The 22,597-nt window shown below is 35.5% G+C and overlaps 1 protein-coding gene across 2 annotated transcripts in view; it reads left to right on the forward strand.

Moving 5' to 3' along the window:
- Window positions 1–22,597, forward strand: part of vwc2l (von Willebrand factor C domain containing 2 like) — a 71,609-nt gene that overhangs the window by 23,470 nt on the left and 25,542 nt on the right. For both annotated transcript variants that reach the window (XM_073911470.1, NM_001128564.1), the window contains one exon: window positions 16,366–16,495. In XM_073911470.1, coding sequence (XP_073767571.1) covers window positions 16,366–16,495 — 130 coding nt within the window. The remainder of the gene's footprint in view (window positions 1–16,365; window positions 16,496–22,597) is intronic.

Below are 22,597 nucleotides of genomic sequence, written 5' to 3' on the forward strand. Positions count from 1 at the left end.
CTAAACTGTGCAGAGCTGTGGCCCTCTAGGAACTGCTTTGACACCTGTGCTTTAGTGAATAAGGGGAAAAAAATCTTATTTGAACATGTCAAAAAAACAAACCAATGTATATATATATTTTTTTTTTTCATTTAAACTTGCATTTTTGAATTTGAATTTATTTATTTAGATTAGTGAATAGCCCCATAAAGATTTGACCTGAGAGATACAATACAAGCACTGATCTATAATAGATACGTGATTACAAGCCGCGTGGGGCCATTTCAACTTTTGTGACATTTAATTGTCACAAAATAATTACATTTAATTGTGACACACAATTAAATAAATATTTTGCAGACTACACAAAACAAGGCAACAATTTAAATGACACTTACATGTTATGAACGGGAGGAAGAAACTGGTCCAAATGAACTGCCACAGATATTGACAAAGTCCTTGTCAAAGTCTGACAAAGTTCTATACATAACAGTCTCTGCTGCTCTTTCCTTCCTGCAAACGAATCTTGCTTTGCAGGGTAGGTTATCGTATCAAACAGAATAATGACAGAAACAAACACAGCACTATAGGTTGGCTATTCTGAAGTATTGTTGTGAAAATACACTTTAACCCTTTATTCCCCACAGCCGAATCTCCATCTGTCTGTGTTTGTCATCTACGCATCATGATTAATCCTGTGATCCCCTGTGCTCATGCTAGTGTCTGAAGGAAAAGCGTGTTTACTCTTTACCAGATGCGGTACTACATATTTGGTGATGTACCGTATAGATGTGTTCAATCAAAAGATCCGAACCCAACTCCATTCATTCATTCATTGGACTCTGTAGGGGTTCACACACAAGAAGTGCCACTAGGCGACGCACATCGCCACGCAGCACCATGCAGTTTTGAATTCTAAACATAGAAGGTTTCTAAACATAGATTCTAAACATAAGGTTTCTATCAGGGTACACACACCGGCGCCCAGCCAAAACAGGACTGTTTATATTTCTGCCGCACCACAGAGCACCATCTGATTAGTTTCATTGCATCCAAATGTGTCTGGTGTGCGATACTTTCAACTGTCATGTGCGCGTCATGTTGCAGCACCGAGCAGCGCATTCGTTGTGTGACGCCCTTCAGTCGACTAGTTCATTTAAGAATCAATAGATTTAAACACGATGCACTTTCAGATTTAAACCTCAACTGGATGCTTTTATTCACTTAGTGCTGTGTTACACACTGCATGGAAGCTCATTTTCAAAAACCCATAATAGGGGCTCTTTAAAGGATTCAATGTGAATTTTATTATATTTTTTTTTCAACTGGATACAGAACAAACCACTGGTGTCCAATGACTGGCCTAATTAACCAAATTAACCTAGTTAAGCCACTAAATTGCAAATAACTAAAGTGTTATGTACTGTTATCATGGCAATGACAAAATAAATAACTTATTAGAAATGGGTTATTAAAACTATTATGTTTAAAATATACAGTATTGGAATAAATATGTCCTTTAACCATCACCTACATTCAAAAAAAAAAAAAAAAGTAAAACCTTCCAGGAGGGCTAATAATTTTGTATTCAAGTGTTCATGTTTTGCTACATTTCACTGACAAAACTGTTTCAAAACAAAGGTAACACAGACACACTATGGGCCCTATCATACACCCGGCGCAGTGTGGCGCAAGGCGTGGCGCAATAGTCTTTTGGTAGTTTCAGCTTGGGGCAAGAGTCGTTTTGAGGCGTTGCTGTTTAAATAGCAAATGCATTAGCGCTCATTTGTGCGCCCATAGGCGTTCTGGTCTACAAGGAAGGCGTTCTGAGGCGGACCGCTGGCGAGTTGCTATTTTGAGAAACTATAATAGATTTTTCATTAGACCAAAACTAACCCAGACTAAACTCCGGCGCAGAGTTGCGCCTCGCTTACGCACTGCTTAATACGCACAAGAGATCAATAGGCAAATATCTTTACATATGAAAAAAATTTAACTATTAAGGATATATAAAGGATATAATAAGAATAGATATAGGATATAAATATAAAGGATTACAATATTACAAAATATACTATTTTCTAGCCTACATAAATATGAAAAACCACTGCTTTTATGTCTTCTTCATCTCGGGAGGCTTTTTCAGTTCAATTCATAACAATTTGCTTTTGTATAATGTTATTATTAGCAGTATTATTTATTATATCCATATGTATATTTGTTTTATTAAAAACAAGCTTAGATTTGCCCACCTGTCAGGTTTTAGACCATATGGGGCACAGCATCTGTTTAAGGATATAACTCAGGTTTTTGAGCACATTTTGTTATTATTATTAATTTATTAGTTTGCTGGAAATTAGAACTGAATTTAGAAATAGTTTTGAAATGAATATTTGCGCTTAACAAACAAAAGTATTTATTTATAGACTAATTGATGTCTGTGCGTAAAGGTTTCCCTTTCCAAGAGCGAATGTGAAAGTAGTTCCATTATCTCTCATTCTCACGCAGTAGATGCTCTGTTTTACAGTTTTCTGTAAAAAAAACTGTTAACTGTTTGCTTGTGAAATGCTAATTTTTCCAATTAGACTTACTTTGCGTCCTGTAAATAGCGAATGCGCTCTTGGCGCGACGCAGCTGGCTCTTAAAGGGAATGGGAGATGAGACTCTAATTGGTTTATTCTCAAAACACACCTATAACTCATTAAGAAAATAAACTCAACACTTTTAGACCATGCGCCATGGCGCAAGGCAGATTTTCCTGTCCTTAAATTAGCAAAAACGCGTCCTGACACGCCCTGAAAGCGTTTGCGCCCTGCGTTTTGCGCTCTGCGCATGGACCGTCAAAATAGAGCCCTATGAGTGCCTTAAAGTATGAGAAGTCATGCTTCACATGTATTCTTGAAGCAGTCACTATACTCCTGTGTAAATATGAACAATATCCAGACAGTATATACTGCAGGACCAAAGAGAGAGAGAGCTGAAGGATGTATCTGACATTCTGCTGGTAGTGATCTCTCGATGAGCACATTTGCTGAAAGGCTGATGACTGTAAGAGCACAATATTCAGTAACCGCGCAGAGTTACACGTGTAAAAGAACGTCGATGACATTTTCGTTCTGTTGTCCGACTGCTCTGATTACTTCACGGCTCATGTGATTAAAAAGATTTCATTTGGGAGGAAACGCCTCTGGTATTAGGATGGTTTAGCTCATTTTACACCTGACCAGTTACATTTAGATTCGTCGATGCTGTGTGATTCAGTTTAAGACTGATGATTTAATCCCGTCACGCCGCAGAGAAAGAGGAACGCCAGTCTTTTTCTACTCCAGCGGACAATGACTTTTTCAGCCTGAGCTTAGCATTGTTTTAAGATCATCTAAGATTCAAGAGCTGCTCTTGTGTGCTGTCAGTCCTTAAATTAACGATGATGAGCCTTTGCAAAAGTGCTCTTTTATAGCCCTGATGAAGCATTTTAATGCTGGGGACAGAGATGGTGTGAGACACCAAAATGCTTCATTTTGGGGATAACTTGCAGCCCTTAAAGGGTTAGTTCACCCAAAAAAGAAAAATGATATTATTAATTACTCAACCATCATGTCATTTCAATCCCCTGAGACCTTCATTCATCTTCAGAACTCATTCATTCATTCATTCATTCATTTTCCTTCAGCTTAGTCTCTATTTCAGAGGTCGCCACAACGGAATGAACCGCCAACTATTCCGGTAAATGTTTTACGCAGCGAATGCCATTTTAGGCACAACCCAGTAGAGGGAAACACCCATACACACTCATTCACACACTCTTAAACACTGGAAAATGTGGCTTACCCAAATCACCTATAGTGCATGTTTTGGGGCAAGCTTTGGACTCTGGGGGGAAACTAGAGCACCTGAAGGCAGTGTTGCCAGATTTGGAGGTTTCCCACCTAATTGGGCGGTTTTGAATTTGATTGTTCAGGTAAAAAAAAATAGCATAAGCGGATAGACAAAATTTGGGCAGATTTGAAACAAAAATTTTTAATTCAACTTGTTCACCAAAACATAATAGTCTGCTCCTACTCAATTCACTTAGTAGTGGCGAGTGCATAAGGAAGGAAAGGAAATTCCTTAGACAAATATGACCCTTTCCGAGCACGCGCATCATGCAGCACCTCCAGTTAAACTCCATTTTTTTTTTTCACATTTGACAGCAAGAACAAACATGGAAGCCTTAGCTGACTGACAAGCGGTGTCTAATTAAGTTCAAAAGAAGTTAAAATGCCAAATAAGACAAGTGTATTCGAAAGTAAAAAAACATTAAATGCTGTGTGTGTGTGAGGGGGGGGGCAGTGTTTTGGTTATGTTGTGGTTCTGTGATTGCTGGTGTTGCTTGCTGTATGGTTAAAAATTCTGACAGTTAAAGTAACTAGGTTAACGACTTAAATAAACTTAAAATAAATAAAATAATAATCTAATATACTGGGATTTTTTTTGTGCGTTTTAGGGGGTATTAGACAGCTTTTGGGCTGGAAAAAGTCAGCTATATCTGGCAATACTGCCCGGAGGAAATCTACCCCAACACAGAGAGAACTCCACACAGAAATGCTAACTGGCACAGCCAGGACTCGAACCAGCAACCTTCAAACCACTGAGCCACAGTGCCACCCTTCAGAACTCAAATCAAGATATTTTAGATGAAATCCAGGAGCTCTCTCATCCTCCATAGCTCTCTCAACCAAAAACATAACATCAAATGTGACTTCACTGGTTCAACTGCAATCATACGAAGCTCCAAGAACACTTTTGTGCACCAATAATCTGTAAAAACAACTTTGTTTGTTAATGCCCTGACCTGATGCAGAAGATGTTCTTTTTTACCATGTAAAAGCGCTTTTGTAGAGACACATAATTACTGTTGAACCACTGAAGTCTCATGGAATGTTTTCACAACCTTTTTGGTTCCTTTTCAGGACTTTGAACGTCTCAGACTGTTGCTGGTTATGGAGGATAAGCTTGCTTTCAGGGTCTCAGGGGTTTAAACCGACATAAAAGTGAATAATTAATAACAGAATATTCACTTTTGGGTGAACTAAACCTTTAAGTGCTACAGTACAATATTTTCAATGTTATGACTATTTTTTTCTGAGGGGGTTTCCAGTGGTACAGTATATACACCAGTTTTACATTAGCAAGAATGATAACCAGTTAAATTGCTGTATTTGAGATCATTATTGCATATAAGATAAGAAGTACAAAGTCAGAAGAAGTCATGACTTACTTTTACAAATGTCGGATTCAGATCAGACTGCATGTTTATTCATGTGGGATACTGTAATGTCTTTTTTGTGGATGTTTTTTGGCCTCACTTGCCTAACAACTGAATTAAGTTTTTTTTGTATCGTCCATTAACATGTCGAATGGTATTATGAATAATATATGATAATACATACAATAATATCATAAATATCCTGCATCAATATGTATAATTTCATACCATCAATATTGGATATATGTTAAATGTTATATTTAAATAAAGCCTTATAAAACCAGCAAGCTGTAATACATTACAGTATGTCATATTCACCTTCTCACCATGAGCAGGATATTCTCACTGTGGTTTGCATGTTAATAAGAAACCAGGGAAAAGATAAATTAAACCACTTTTGGTCACACATCAAAATGAATTGCCTGTTACCTTGGAAGCAGTACACTAATGGTCTCTGAAGTGAATGGAATAGAAGCATTTTGAATAATTAGTGTAATAGTAATTGTTGCTAAGTAAAAACTGTGAGTCAGTAATCTGTTTGAGAATGGAGGCAATTAACAAATGATTTCTTAAATTATTTGTACACTGTTATATCCAGTGGCTACAAAAGCGAATGTAGACAACAGTTAGTATTACTGTAGATTTAAATTAAGCTTGACTTTGTTTTTAAAGTGTGTTAAGCTTGGTTAGTTTTTATGCACATATCAACTTTTTAGCCTAAAGGTTGAGCCAGAAAAAATACCAGAAGAAAAATCCAGCCATTCCACTCAGAATGTGTGTGCGTGAAGTCTCAAACAACTCAATTCATGTCACTCGTATAGTTTTCTAAGGGGAAAATGTAATGGTCAATATGGCTGCTCTCACAAAGAAAGCCCTTCCTTCTAGTAAAGGTGCCAATAATTGAGCTATAGGCACCTATAGGCTGATGATTCTATAGGGGAGGTGCTAGATCCAGACATGAGTGTTTATGACAGTTTCTACAGCTTCACTGTTATGAACCCTCTGGAGTCAGCAAATGTGCTAGAACAGGGGTCACCGAGTTTTGTACCAATCCTTAAGAAACACACCTGAACAAGCTAGTCAAGGTCTTATTAGGTATACTTGAAACCTCAATACTGGTGTGTTGAGGCAAGCTGGGGCTAAACTCTGCAGGACATGGCCCTCCAAGACCAAGTTTGATGACCCCTGCACTATAATCTTAGCAAATACAATCGCCACACATGAGAAATACATCTCCATAAAGCTTAAAATCTCAACTTTTAAACTAACCAAGTGTCCTTTGGGTTTGTAATCTGTATGAATTGAACGTGAGGTAAATTGTTTCCCTTCTGACCTCATTATGTTAAATATCCTGCCTATGCCATTCAAATGCAAATCACATGACGACCACCACTTAAACACCCACAAACTTACAATGCATGAGAGATGTTTCAAAATGGTCGCAGGGTTAATGACTTGTCTTAAAGCCGTGGTTCTCAATTCCTGTCCTCCTGCCCCTGCCCTGCACATTTTGTACATGTGCACCTCAAATTGCGTTCTTATGCACTATACAATGTCATTTTGTTGTATAACAATGTAAGTAGTGCATTCACACTGAAATTCTAAAAAAGAATAAGTGCAATTTAAATACATGGATGATGCACTTATTCAACTGGTAAAAAGAAATGTGTACTGTTGGACACGCACTGAACACCCGCTGCTTTGCTCAAGTAACGGAAGTGGCAGAGCTTTCAGATGTTGGATTACTTTATTTATTTTTAATTGAGAAAGCAAAATTCTCCAACAAGAGTGATTATAGCACCTCCCGATGGTGAATGTCGTTATACTCATAGCAGGTATTATGTGGTAGTTTGGCCATTTATTTAGCTAATTTGGTAATTGTCAAACGTCATCAGGGAAACAGTTTAAATTTTTGTTTAGCAAAAAAAAAAAAACAAGTTAGTGTTCCATTTGGAATGACGCTACATACAGTTGAAGTCAGAATTATTAACCCCCTGAATTATTATTTTTTCCCCAATTTCTGTTTAACGGAGAGAGGATTTTTTTCAACACATTTCTAAACAAAATAGTTTTAATAACTCATTTTTAATAACTGATTTGTTTTTATCTTTGCCATGATCACAGTACATAATATTTTACTAGATATTTTTCAAGACACTTCTATACATCTTAAAGTGACATTTAAAGGCTTAACTATGTTAATTAGGTAGGGTAATTAGTCAAGTTATTGTATAATGATGGTTTGTTTTGTAAACTATCGAAAAAATATATAGCTTAAAGGGGCTAATAATTTTGACCTTAAAATGGTTTTAAAAAATGTAAAAACTGCTTTTATTCTAGGCAAAATCAAATAATTAGGCCTTTTCTAGAAGTAAAAAATTTTATCAGACATACTGTGAAATTTGTCTTGCTCTGTTGAACATCATTTGGGAAATATTTTTTAAAAATAATAATTCAAAAGGGGGGTAATAATTCTGACTTCAACTGTACATATACTATGCTGTTGAGTGTGTAAGTGCATACGTACTTAGCATAAATGCAGTGCATGGTGTGCCATTTGGGTCGCAGCTTATGTCTTTCTTACTTAACACACCTGATTCAGATCATCAGCTCATTAACAGAGATCCATGAACTGATCCTTGTGCATCAAATAAGAGAGACATACAAATTGTGCAGGGCGTAGATATGGGAACCACTGCCTTAAAGGGACTTTCTTTTCATTTACTTTCAAGTTGGTTACATAAATGTTACATAAATTTGCAGCAATGACCATAAGAAAAATGGCCTGATTTGAAAAGCAGCTTTATGAGTGTAGCCTCATTCATCTATACACTATTGAATTTGTATGAACAGATTTCTAGCATCTATCAAACTATTTGAACACCAGCTTTTGCCAGGCAAAGAAACTAGCTAAGCAAGACCAGCAAATCTCTTTCAAATGATTTTTTTCTCCTTTTATGAAATAACTCTGCTTGTTCTTTTCAGTTTGCTTGCATTTTAGTTGGAGGCCTGTTGGAGAATAATATACTATAAGTAGATAGTCTTGAGTAAAGGCTTTACATTAAGAGTCTTTGCAGCAACATAATATGAATGTATGAAATGAATACGTTGTATGGATAATTTTCCAGCATTACTGCATGTACTTTAAATCTTTTAATGCTCATTTAAGCCACAAGTGGCTTTTTGTTTTAAAGGTTCAGGTTTATAGTCTGTTTTTGAGTGAGAACACTAATCTGAAAACCAGATGCTTGTGTACCCCTGCTGTTCCCCCTTTTTTGCCTTGTGTTGGCCCTGTGAGGAGTATGGCACAATTACAAATGATTTGAACGGGCAAGTTCACAAGACTCTATCCCAGTGGACTAGCTGCTGTTATCAATGGAGAACAGAGGATTATTATAGTGTCACAGTGTGTAGAGACTAAAGGGCATGCCCACTGCCAGCGCAGGTCTGTACCCGAGACCTTCAACCCTGTTCCACGCTGACATATGCTTGGGCCAGTTTCAGCTCTGTGAATACAATGACACAATAAATGAAACAGGCTGCAGATACTAGAATCGCTGTTTTTCTTTTCAGCCAAAGAAGTTTTTCCTTAATAGCCAGTTCTATATATGATCATTAAAACTAAAGTTTTAGAGTAAAGTCAGAGTAAAAAAATGTTTACTGCTCACAGAGACTTTAAAAGGTGTTTTAATAAGAGAATTTATTAAACAAACAAAAAAGTCGAGCTATATTGTCATTTCGCTACATGTGAGAACATACAATGGAATGAAATGTTATGTCTCGCAGGACCACGGTGCTACATAATGAATAAACATAATCATAAGTATAAACACAACACTGAACTTAAGAGTGATTTTAAACCATTATACAAACGGGAGCAGTAATCTAACTATACCAACTGCTAACTACACATATACTATAAATACTTAAACTATACACATAACCTGGACAGACTATAAAACTACTTTTACATAAGAGAGAACAATGTTGTAAAATATATTGTGCAAAAGAGGCATTTAAGTTTGTTACTTAAAAATGCAGTATGCAAGTTTGACACCCAGTGGTTAAACTATGTATTGCACCTGGTGCAAAACAAATGAAACGCAGGCTGCCAGATTGACGACACCAATAGCAGTACTGTCAAGCCTAAAGGCTGATTTAAACCATGTTCTACATAAAAGCAACAGCATGCAATAGAAGGAAGATTTACCATATTAAAGGGAGTTTTTGTCATAAACAACAGCTCGAATTGATAGAAACGGCTTCTATTTCTTGCAGTTGTCTAAACAACAGAAAACTGACAATGATCACCTCATGTACACCTCATGCGCTTTATTCAGTGTTAAATGTTAATAATGTGAGTTTGATTGCTATTTTACATGATATTTATTGCCATACTACTGAAAGCAGATAATACACCTCAGATCATGAAAATAAAATAAACCTTTGAAAATAGAACTTCGATGCAAGCCAACACATATCAGTGATTCAGTATGTATATTTAATAATGTTAAAGAGGTTTAATATGTATTAATTGCATTATGAACCTTACCATTCTGTTGGAGTGCAGTAAGTGCACATATATTCTGTGCTTTTGAAAGGCTGTATTTAAATTTCTATGGCGTTTCATCTGGTGCAAACAGCCAAATTGCTTATCACTGCAAATCTAGTTACATACCATGTTGTTTGGACAAGGGGTTACAATGTAACCTGCTCACCTGACGTTTATGTTCATAATATTTATATTATTTGCCAATTGATAACCACCTCAAGTGGAACTCTTAACCTGCGTCTCATTTTGGAGTCTGCTACTGTCCTCCAGATGTTGCATTTCGGTCGCAGATGCATACTTTGACATCCTTCATGAGTGAATGAATCAAATACACTGTTTTCCACCAAGGCAACCCGGGTTGCTGAAATATAATTGGCTAAACTGGCAATGGGCGGGTTAAATGACAAAAACAAAGACAGACGTTTCAGCACGTAATGCCCATTTTCAAAGCAGAATATCTGACTTTAGCATTGTTTTTCAGAACAAGAATGTTCACTTAGCATGTTTCTTAAATATATGCTAGCATATTATGGTACTTTTATGCTTTAGAAGAGTCAAAAACTTACATACAGCACCTTAAAGAAAAAAAACTCAAAAATGATACAGTAAAACAGTAATACTGGAAATCATTAATAAAAATTATGATTTCTCCTATATTTTCTACGTGAATATAATTATACATTTCATCAGCCATTACTCCATTCTTTAATGTCACATGATCTTTCATCGAGAGTTCAGTCTTTTGATTTGGCACTCAAGAAATTATTAATTATCAGTGTTGAAAATAATAACTTAATAATTGTTTAATAATTCTTAATAATTTTGTAGGAAAATATTTTTTCAAGATGTTTTGATGAATAAAAAGTTAGAAAGGAAGTGAAATAAAATTCTTTAATGACTGTGTTTGAAACAAAATGTATTTACTGTCACTTTTGAACAATTTAAACAAAATAACATTGAAAAAATATAATAATAATTTGAAATAAAACGTTTTGAAGGTAGTGTATGTTAAGTTAAGGAGCGCCACATGTACTCTGGTTTCCCCCACAGTCCAAAGACATGTGACATACAGTAGGTGAACTGGATAAACTAGATTGGTCATAGTAGGTGTGGTCATTGTATGGGTGTTTCCCACTTGGGTTGTCAGACTAATTGATTTATTCTGCTATGGCGACCTCTGATACAGTTGTAGAAAATAAATAGATAGACATATTAACCAAGCTTGATTACTTCAAAGTCCCTCAAAAAAAAAAAAAAATAAATAAATTTATGCAACTAACCTCACAAATGCTATTCAATCCATCACTTCTTCCTCACAAGCACTGTATCAACCCGGCACTTTGTAAACAGGTCTCGAAATCCACACAGACTGATGAAAAAAACATGTTCTTCCAACTCCCAGAGGTTGTGTAAAATCCCCAATCATTAGAACTGAAAGTCAGGTAGAAAAAGAGCTGTTCACTTATGTGTGCAATTTGCATCAGATTAATGCATGGCTTTTGCATTTATATAGAATCCAAAATTGATTATGCTGTATCTGAAATGTGTATATTTAGCATCTGAAGCTCAAAATTCACTTGTGTTTTGCAAAAACATGTATATGCTGTATATGCATATACATTTGCAGTCCTAAATTTGCATAGATGGAAAAATCCTCATAACAATGACAAAGCTGCCTTAAAATTGGCTTCTACAAGGGAATCATTAAAATAACTTCCACTCTCTACAGAGAGAAAGCCCACAGTTAAGGAACCATTACTCTTAAGTACTGCTGCAAAAATAACTACTAAATAATATTCCAAAAACGCCACCGTGGAAGTTAAAATAAGCACATAAATTATAATTAGAGTGTAAAAAAAAAGATCTCTGAGAGTTTGAATGCCCCGGTGGACACTCCTGCTTCAATTATCAGGATGTGGGAGATACTTCAAACCACCCAGACACTTCCTTGAAAAGGTCGTACCTCAAAACTCCCAGTGCGAACTTAAAGGAAACCTGTTAGAGAAGTCAGAGAAAGCCTATCGATCACTTCAGTTCAAGAGCTGAGAATAGTGGAAAGGTCCACTTGTCATCCAAATCTGCACAAGATTGGCCTACAGCGTGGCGCAAATGGGGACAAACGACCTTTAGGAGAACAAAGAACATGCAGGCATCCTTACATGTTACGGATTCAGATTTTAAAGGCAATTTTAAGGCTGTTTGGAAAATGCTCATCTTACACTGCCCACCATCAAACATTAACATAGCAACTGCAAAGATTCATCATCCAGCAAGCCAAAAACGAATGGACTAAAAACATACCTGAACTGAGTGGGAAGATGGTACACACTTAAACAACTGACTTCAAACTGGCACTGCTGAATGTGAACGTGAAACGTGGCTTTGCAGAATGTAAAAATATGTTAATACAATTTTTTAAAATACAATATACACACACAAAAAAAAAATATGTTTGCTGTTTTTTTGAACTACTTATTTAAAATGAGCTGAAACAACAACATTCTTGAGCTTTTTTTTTTTTTTTTTTGCAGCAGGACAACTTAATTGTTTTATGTTCAATCCACTCTGTAGGATAAGTTAACTTATAGGGCACCTATGATGAAAATCATCTTTTTTAAGCTGTTTGGAAAAAACTGTGTGCAGGTATACTGGGCCCACAGTCTTATTGGGGTGATATAAAGACAATACATCTTTTACATAACCTGATGTTAAAATAGGATCCAAATCCCTCCCATTTTGAGGCTGACGTGACGTAGGATTGCAGTTTCCCCGCCCACTGAATTGATTGATAGCCATATATTTACATGTTTCTATGCGTATAATCATATCAACAAGACAGGACGTGCACAAAGCAACTGGGATTAAAAGATCTGTTCAGCACTCTGTGATTATCAATCATCATCAAATGGGATCAAGAATAAGTTTTGCAAGTTTAAAACGTTTATAAAACAGTGTATGTTTGTCATGAATTACAGCGATTTTACGATCTTTATCACCACAGCTGGTGTCAGTACAATTACAAAAAAAGACACTTCAATCCCGGTTTGTAGACAGTGAATAAGGTTTATTTTGTACATAAACATAACGGATATCCATACAGCAGTGAATATTAACGTGTTTGCTTTCACATTTGTCGTGCAAAAACAGTGCAAAGTTGGAATTGCTTAAGGGTCAACAATATTTTGACAAGGCACTGTTTATGGGTCTTAATATTTCATGTACTTTTTTGTGCTACATGCAATAATAAGCATAAGTCATGTATTTTATAATACCCTTATGATGTAGGACTAATTACATATTAATCTGGGCTAACTTCAGTAGCACATTGTGATGAAATGGATGGCCATTTTGTTGTTCACTTGTTTTATATTCCCCAATACATGGGCTCCCAAATATTTCAGCCTGCCAATGCCAGTGACTCGTGATCCCCACATTTCTTGGAGAGGGTTATGAATATACAAAAGGTGCACACAAAATAGGCCTATATAATCACAATCATATTGACAACACAAAAAAAGTGCAACAGTCTAACAATCATATAGTTTTTATAGTTATTTACTTATTTGTTTATTTTAATATAAACCTCATCTAAAGGGGCTGGTGGGCACAATGTTTTCAGCACAAGTCTATTTATGGTTTAATTTTGGAGACTGTCACTAAGAGATCATTGTCAATGTTCAGTTGTGGCCTGTATTTGTTTTTAATGTATTTGATTGCCATCACAGTGTCAGAAAGCTTAATCTGGTGCTATAAAATCAATCTGCTGCATCTGACACTATTGTGGTGTTAATCGAATGTAATTATTTTCTACTATTTTATCTTCTGTGGGTTATGGATAAAATAGTGACTTCCGGTGCAGTTTGTGGCTAGTGAGGCTCTGACTCTTCCAAAGCCAAAAGTCAGATTTATCAATATCCACCTGATATATTTGCCAATTACCGATTGTGTTTCCTTCGTCATAACAGTATTATTTCTATACATTTGACAGGTACATATGAGGAAGTATGTAAAATGTTTAATGATTAAATATGCTTCACCAAAAACACTCAGCAATATGTTACAGACAACTATAACAAGCGACACACTTAGCACCTTGAAATGACTTGAATTACTTTGAAATGATAGCCTTATCTTCTGTCCTGTCCTGTCCTTAAAAATTATTATTTATTTTTGATTGAAAATCCAATTCTGGAAAAATTTTGGGCTGAAACCATACTATATATAATAAAAAGTCTACCATGTATAAGAACATTTTAATAAAGCATTACATTGGTAGCATACACTGAGTAAGCAAAAGGCGCACGCGCAAGCCAATTTGAAAGCGATAGCACAATCTGAAGTGAGCCAGCTCGGTGCTGCCTCCGCTTGTTTCCTACACTGTAATTGAACAGGAGATACACAAAATACAGCTATTTTTATCATAAAAATAATTGAAATCGTTTGAATCATACAGAAATTGCATTTATAGCACGGATAAGTGGATAAATATTTATTTTATCATTAGTATATATCTCATGATGGCTGGTGAGGATAAGGTGAGGCACTGCCTCCCCTGACCACACGTCCGTGGAATAAAATATGGTACTTTTAATAGTTTAATAACATGCATTTGACTTTTGGAAATCCCCAACCCTCACTTTGGGACCCACTGCCCTAACATAATTGTGCAATTGCCCATTAAAAATTGATCTAACAAATGTAAAAACATGCAATACCACAGTAATCTTGATGCTTGCTAAACTCTACTTAATTATTTATTTACTATATTTGCTAAATATTTCCAATCAATTGCATAACAAATCTTACAATAGGATATTCACATTTTAGCATAAATCATGCAAGTAAAACAACAAAAAGAAAGAAGAAGAGAAGAAAAACAAATAAAGAACAAGAGCGGGTATACATAATTACCATAGAGAAGTGGAGTTTAGTTTTTGGAGTATATTTAAAGATCTGGTTGCTTTAAGACTTGATAGCCCTTTAAGAGTTTATATATATATATATATATATAAAAGATATATAAGATATATATCTATATATATCTATATATATATATATATATATATATATATATATATTTTTTTTTTTATCTACTTAAATTATGGCATCTCTTTTCATTATATTAATATATTAATTCTATGACCTCTCAGTGTATATTAAATATACATTCAACATCAAACCAGAAATTTCTAGAGAAACTCTTATTTGTTTTATTTCTGCTAGAATAAAAGCAGCTTTCAGTTTTTTTTTAAATACCATTTTAAGGTCAAAATTGTTAGCTATATTTTTTGATAGTCTACAAAACCATCATTATACAATAACTTCCCTAATTACTCTAAACTGCCTAGTTAACCTAACTAACCTTAAGCCTTTAAATGCTACTTTAAGCTGTATAGAAGCATCTTGAAAAAATATCTAGTAAAATATTATTTACTGTCATCATGACAAAGATAAAATAAATCAGTTATTAGGAATGAGTTATTAAAACTATTATGTTTAGCAAAGTGTTGAAAAAAAATCTCTCCTGTGGTGTTCAGGTCAAATCTGACTGATTTACAACCTAAAACGCTCATAAATATTGTGTTTTACATCTGACTGCCTCAAGGCCTTATGTTATCCTCCACACTATACACTTGAACATGTAGAAGAGTTCAAGAGAAACAATTTTGAGAGTTTGAATCATCCATGTTACACCTGTGGTGTTCTTGGTCTAAAGTGACTGCCGTAGAAAATTAATGGTTATCCAGACTATATTCAATTATCAAACAGCAAACATCCACATACACACTACCTCAACTCACTCACTTACTTACACACATTTCTGACTGAGCAATGTCTTTTGTGGGTGCACATCTCTTTTCCATGCATATGTGCCCATCCTCCCACTCGATTACCTACATGACATTACATGTTCATTTTTGAAAACATTTTGAGTGCCTATTTGTATTTTATATCTAATTCTATAAATTCATTTTTAACAATAGTTTGAGATATTGTTCACAGCTAAATGATGCTTTTTGACTAATTTAAGAGGAGTTAAAAGAAACTGGTCAATTTTGACCAGGAACACTAAAGTAAGTGGCGGGAGGTGAACCCGTTAAACAGAATTTGGGGGGAAAAAATAAACTAGGGGGCTAATAATTTAGGGGTTTAATATTTCCGACTTTAACTGTACATGCAATCAAAAACCAAGTGCATAGTAGTCTCAACATCTATTCCACAAAAAACACAAGATTCAGAAAGATCAACTTTATATCTCTTGAGAAAATGGTTGGCTGGATATCCTTTGTTTAATTTAAAAGTAGATTTCACTAACTTTATTAGTGACAACTCACATTTTTATTGCAAATTATTTTGCTTTAGTGATAACTCTTTTTAAGAGTTAAGAATCAGTTCTTCCTTTAAAACAAAATTACTTTTTTGTGTGTGTGCTGAGCTGTGCACTTTGTTCTTGAAAACTGTGCAGACCTTCAACATTCACAAACAGCTACATTACACACTGCATGAGAGGTAATATCCGAATAAGCGTAATGGTGCACCTTAACTTTGATGTCTAGCCTCTAACAGTCATATTTCTCTGTCTCCCCAGCCTTCGCCCTGTGAATGGTGTCGCTGTGAGCCAAATAACGAGGTGCACTGTGTGGTCGCTGACTGTGCAGTACCAGAGTGCGTCAATCCAGTGTACGAGCCAGAACAGTGCTGCCCCATCTGTAAAAACGGTAAGAATGGCCTATTTCTTATTATAGGTCTACGGAGGAGATGAAAATACCTGCAAGGTGTACTTTAAAGAAATCCTCCGAGTACAGTCTCTCCATTCCCAAAGGAAAGCGACTCGATCTGCTGACTGGCATGTATTTGAGTTCATGAAACAGCGGAGGTATAAACCGAGAGCTTGATGCACAGGTTGTTTAAAGCCCACTCAAACTTTCTATTAGATCGCGGTATCACCTCCTAGTGAGATCTGATTACCCATCCTCTGCTCAATTACCGGGGAAATTTGGTTCAGATAAACAGTGTCCCATTGATTAAGACCATGCTAAAAAGGATTAATTGGCCAATGGGGACTCCTCTATCTCCTGCGTCTTGATGCACTAGTCAGCAAGGCCCGATTGCAAAATTACAATTATTGGATTCCAATGGCTCACTGGGTGGCCAAGGGTAAGAGATTTCCCTGAGTCAGACCGATACGGAGACACAAACACAAAAGTGTAAGCTCAGGGAATCAGTGGGATAAATAAAATGTTGATCGGCATGATGCTTATAGGCCAAAGCGGTCTCCGTAGAGGACATTGGCTTAAAGGAATAGTTCACCCAAAAATGAAAAGTTGCTGTAAGTTTACTCATCCTCAGGCCATCCAAGATAGGTGACTTTTTCTTTAACGGAATACTATAGAGTGTTCAACAAATATGAGTACACCCCTTACAAATCTTTCATTTAAATTAATATTTACTATAGGAATCTTTACAATATTATATTTGTGCATAGATTAGTCAGTTTTGAAGCCAAATCTAAAGCTAATTTAACAAAATAGCCAATGATAATGGTCCAAAATTAGTACATCCCAATGTATATGTAAATATAAATGTTTTCAATTTTGGGTGAAATTTTGGGTACAATATTTAGCATCAATTTAAATCAGTTTCAATTTCCTTTATTTTTGTCATTCAAAACATTACGTTGCATCAGACCCAACACAAACATAAAATATATATATATATATATATATATATATATATATATATATATATATATATAAACCTAACGTAATAAATAAGCTTTTAGAATTTCATAAATATAGTTATATAAAATATAATTTAATAAAAAAACACAGAAGGGAAAGTTAATACTTAAATAACTATTGCACAGTTTATTTATAATAGTTATAATATTAACAATTTATGCTAGTTTAACAATTTATAAATTTATTATTACATACTAGCTATCAATAGTATTTAAAATACGATATTAATCAAAAGCCTTATAATGACAGGCAGGGTTTCTGCAGGTTTCATCAGGTCTAATTTAAGACTTTTTAAGACCCATATGAGTGAAATTTTAGACTTATAAAGGGCTAAACACTAATGATAATTCCTAATGGCCCAGTTGGGTCAATAGATTTTGCCACAAAATGCTTGCCACAAAAAAAAAAAAAAATCAAATGTAATTTCTTAGCGACATACTTTAATGCTAGTTGTATACACTATTTTCAACATAATATTACTTTCTCTTTTTTTTAAATGACAAGTTTAACATTGTTAAAAGTATATTTATTGTGGAGGCAAATACATAAATAATCAAAAATATATATTTGTTGGCTTTTGTCCAAATTGATTAACTTCTACTGTATTCAACCTAATGCATTTCTGTTATAAAACATTAAGTTTCATGCCTATTTAAAAATTTTGTCTACTCCTGCTTACCTCTGTAAATACTTTTTTTATGAATGTAAATAACGTAAAGGGATATATTGCTCTGTTATTATCATGAGGAATTGTGTAATTGTTTTTAGTTTTCTTTCCCTGATTTTATAAAAATGGATTGTTGGTGATTGGATGGATGCCGGCCCGATAGCTTTACTTGAACAGAGGAAAATTAAGACCTGTTTAAAAAATTTTAAGACCTACAAGACTAAATTTCAGTCAATTTAGGACTTTTTAAGGCCTATAATGTTTCAAATTTAAGACATTTTAAGAATTTTTAAGACCCCCCGGATACCAACAAACAAACTATCATGAAACTGCACTGATTTGCTCCTCAGGCTTCTTTAACGCCTGCCTGATGGCATGAGTGTGAGCAGACTATGGCTAGGGTGGGTTGGATCCCTTAAAATACTGTTTGCCCTAGACAGACAACGTTGTTGATACAGTTCCTCAATAGATGTCATTTTGACTCCAACGGACCTTGCAGCAGACTTTATTATAATAAATGTATAATCTTTCTATTTATTAAGATGTTCGGTCATTAAAAGATATTTTAATAAATATATTTGTTTAATAAATCTGTTTTGCTCAAATGCGCCCAATTATACTACCTATATTCAATGAGAAATGGATAAAAACATTCCTTTTCAAAATGGGGTGTACTCTATGTTGAGCACTGTATACTTTAGCTCAGGGGTCTCAAACTCAATTTACCTGGGGGCCGCAGGAGGCAAAGTCTGGGTGAGGCTGGGCCGCATAAGGGATTTCACAAAAAAAAGTCCTCAAATGCCATTATTAACAGTTTTAATTATTTCTTCTGAACATGAAGTGTCCTGAACATTAATAGAACATTGAGTGAAGATTATGAACAGTTCTTCTGAACATGGCATCTTTTGCCTACTTCTTGCTGCCAGAGACTTGACAGCGCTTCTTCTCACAAATCTGAACCACATTTGGCTTTAGAGCGGAAGCAGTTGAGACCCTCAGTATGGCTTGAAGATGATCATCATTAAGTCTAGACCTGTACTTTGACTTATTGAAGTTCAAGGTGGAGAATAACTTCTCACACAAATATGTGCTCCCAAAAAGACCTAGTCCTAGGGAAAAAAGTGGGGGAAGTCACTCAAAACTTCCATTCCCTCGCCTAAAAAAAAGGCGTATATATGTATAAATAAAACACCCCCACCCCACTACAGTCACATCAGTCTGTACCAGTCTGTATCTACCTATAATATATATAAGACAGGGCTCGAAATTAACTTTTTTACTTGGTAGCACCGGTGCTCCCAACTTCAAATATTTAGGAGCACCAAAATAAATTTAGGAGCATCAGAAAAAATTAAGGAGCATCCACCAAAAATGATTGAGCACCGCTGCAAATTGCTTTTTAAGGGATTTATTGTATTTTAAAACAACGTCAATAGGACTGACAAAAACCAGAAAAAACGATCTAACTAATGCTGCGAAGACATTGATATTTGTGTGCAATAATTCCAAAATGAATGTCTAATAATTATAGAATATTAATGATGATGAAAATGACAATAATAGTAAAAATGAATTACATTTCTCATTATGATACTGCCTTGAATGTGCATGAATGTAGGTTATCTGCTATAAAAAGTCTGTTACTTTATGAAAAATAATTGTATAGTTTGCATCAAACAAAAATGAAGCATTGCAGTAAGAAATATTTATTTTGTACTGCTGTTTTTATATGCATGTCAATTTAATAAATAATATTTCTGCTCCAAAACAAACAAAAGATTATAATAAATCATTCAATTCAATGATGAAAGCTGCAAAGCAGTCATCAGTAAATAAATAAAAAAATAAAAATAATATACACCTCAAAAAAGAATAGACAAAAGAAAGAAAGTAAAGTCTCACTTCTATCACTCTTTAGAAGTTTTGGTTTCAGTTTGTGTCAATTTAAAGGTTCAGTCTGAGCTGATCTTCATGTTTCTGTGTTAGTGGAAAAGCTGGCGAGTCAGCCGACCCCATTTATGAGCAGGCAGCGCAAGATTCTTGCAATGACCACCGGCGGAATACCGCTGTTTGTTATGAGACGCAGTTTCAGTGTAAATTTAGTAAAGGCGAGCTTCTTTGGCGATGATATGTACAGTATTAGATTTGACTTTTAGCGGACATTTGCGCTGAACACGCAGTGAATGCAACGCATGGAGATTCGGGCGCCTTCTCCATGAAGCGCGTACTCGATTGATCTCAGCTGGCGGATCATTATTCACCACGTGACGTGTCATAATCGCTCTCATCTGCACCTCAATTTTAGGTGGGGTTTGCAAACCTGTGTGCTTTAAGTTTTTACTCTTCTGCCGTTTGCATTTACCGTGGTCATAAAAGCTCCTTCCCTGTCATCTGACAGCGGAATACCTTGAGTGATTGACAGCTAATATGAACCAATATAGCGGCAGTGAAGAGCGATTCAGCATGTTTTTACAAAAAATCAAGACAGGTCGCACTACAACTATTATCAGCAGTCGCACTAATGCGCCCAAATATATTATGAGGTCGCATAGATTAATTTTCGGGCGCATATGCGACCAAAATGGTCGCAATTTCGAGCCCTGTAAGATGCAGGATGTAGCTGAGTGGCAGGCAGGGGCGGGAACAGCTTACCTTGGTTCTTCCCGCCCGTCACAGCGTCTAACAAAGGGGCGGGGTGCGTGGTGACGTCACCGGCATCCCCGCTCCTTTGTTTACACGGCGGGCGGGGAATGCCAGTGACCGCTGTGTACGGATAGAATCAGCGGAGCTGGAAGCTCTCTCTCTCCCCGCTCCGCTGATTCTGTCAGTGTACAGCGGTCGGCGCGGGCCACAAAATATTGCACTGAGGGCCGCAAATGGCCCGCGGGCCGCGAGTTTGAGACCCCTGCTTTAGCTGAAACTCATACTGAGCACATACTCGATGTGTATTTTGGACTAATTATTCAGTTTAATTTCAATTAGCATTATTAATTTGTTGTGTGATTTTAACATTTGTTTTCTTTTATTACAGTTTTTGTTTCAATTCAACTGATAAAAAAAAAGTGTGTGCAAATAGTTATCTGCACTAAGTGGCTCGCACAGAATATTATAGTAAAAAAAAAACACAGGTATTAATTTGTTTTGCTTGTATATGTTTGTTTGTTTGTTTGTTTACTCAAGTAGCCTTTGACTTTTTATGAATCAGCATTTTATGAATCACCAAAGACCACAATTTCTGCTTTAATGCTCTACTGAAGAAAAGAGACAAACATAATTTGGTTGGATGACCTGAAGGTGGGTTATTTAATGAGGAAATTACATTTTTTTTGAAGTGTTACTAGAGTTGTAGCAAAAAAAAACAACTGTTTGATAAATACTTTCTGCATTTTTCTAATTGCGTCGCTATTCTCTTCTGAATCGATTCTAAGCTTAGTTTTTAAAAGCAGATGGGGCTGTATACTTTACAAACAGCCATACTCTGCTTGCATCTAATTCCTTACAATACCACTTGAACCTAAAATATTCCTTAAGGAAGTGTTAGAAAAAGTTTTACAAGAGTGTTCAAAGCGAGCTGTGCTTAAATTAGTCTTGTGAGATAAAAACTAAACTTAAAGCCTAGAGCAACATCATCTGTTTAAAAACTAAGCTCAAAATCATTTTAAGAAAAATTAGTGTTGCATTTGAAAATCTCAAAATTAATACAGTTAATTTCTCAAACTACTTTTCACCACAGCTAAAGTGTTGCCATACTTAACATAAATACCCATATAAATAGTGTATACTTACTCCCAGGGCCATTTATATCGAAGTTGATATATAGTAGCACCATATTGGTGTTTTGTAACATCTAGTTGGAATGAGGTGAGTTGTTAGCGCTCAACCCCACATCTGGAGGACCAGGACATACACACACACAGTACACTACGAACAATTTAGCTTACCCAATTCACCTACAGCAAATGTCCCTGCACTCTGTAACCGGAGCACCCGGAGGAAACCCAAGCGAAAATGGATAGACCATGCAAACTCCACACAGAAATGCCAACTGGCCCAGCCAGGACTCGAACCAGTGACCTTCTTGCTGTAAATAGTGTATACCAAATTAATTAAAATGTATAATACCCAGAAGCACAAAAACATTACAATTGTTTTAATATATAATGTCATAACATCACATTTCTACACGGATATAAGAAAAAAATGTTAATTTAAAATCTGCTTTTTTTTTACTTAAGAAGGATTTAAAGGTGTAAAAATATCTGACAGCTAACCTTTTTGTTGACGTGATGAATTTTAACGAGATAAAACTACATCAAGTTTGCAATTTGCAGCTGGGTTTTTGTCTTCAGTCTTAAAGAAATCTCGCAGTGCCTCGGGAGACATGTTTGAAAATAGATTTGTAAAGAAAAATC

This window comes from Danio rerio, chromosome 9 (genome assembly GCF_049306965.1).
Source record: "Danio rerio strain Tuebingen ecotype United States chromosome 9, GRCz12tu, whole genome shotgun sequence".
NCBI classification, from domain to species: Eukaryota; Metazoa; Chordata; class Actinopteri; order Cypriniformes; family Danionidae; genus Danio; species Danio rerio.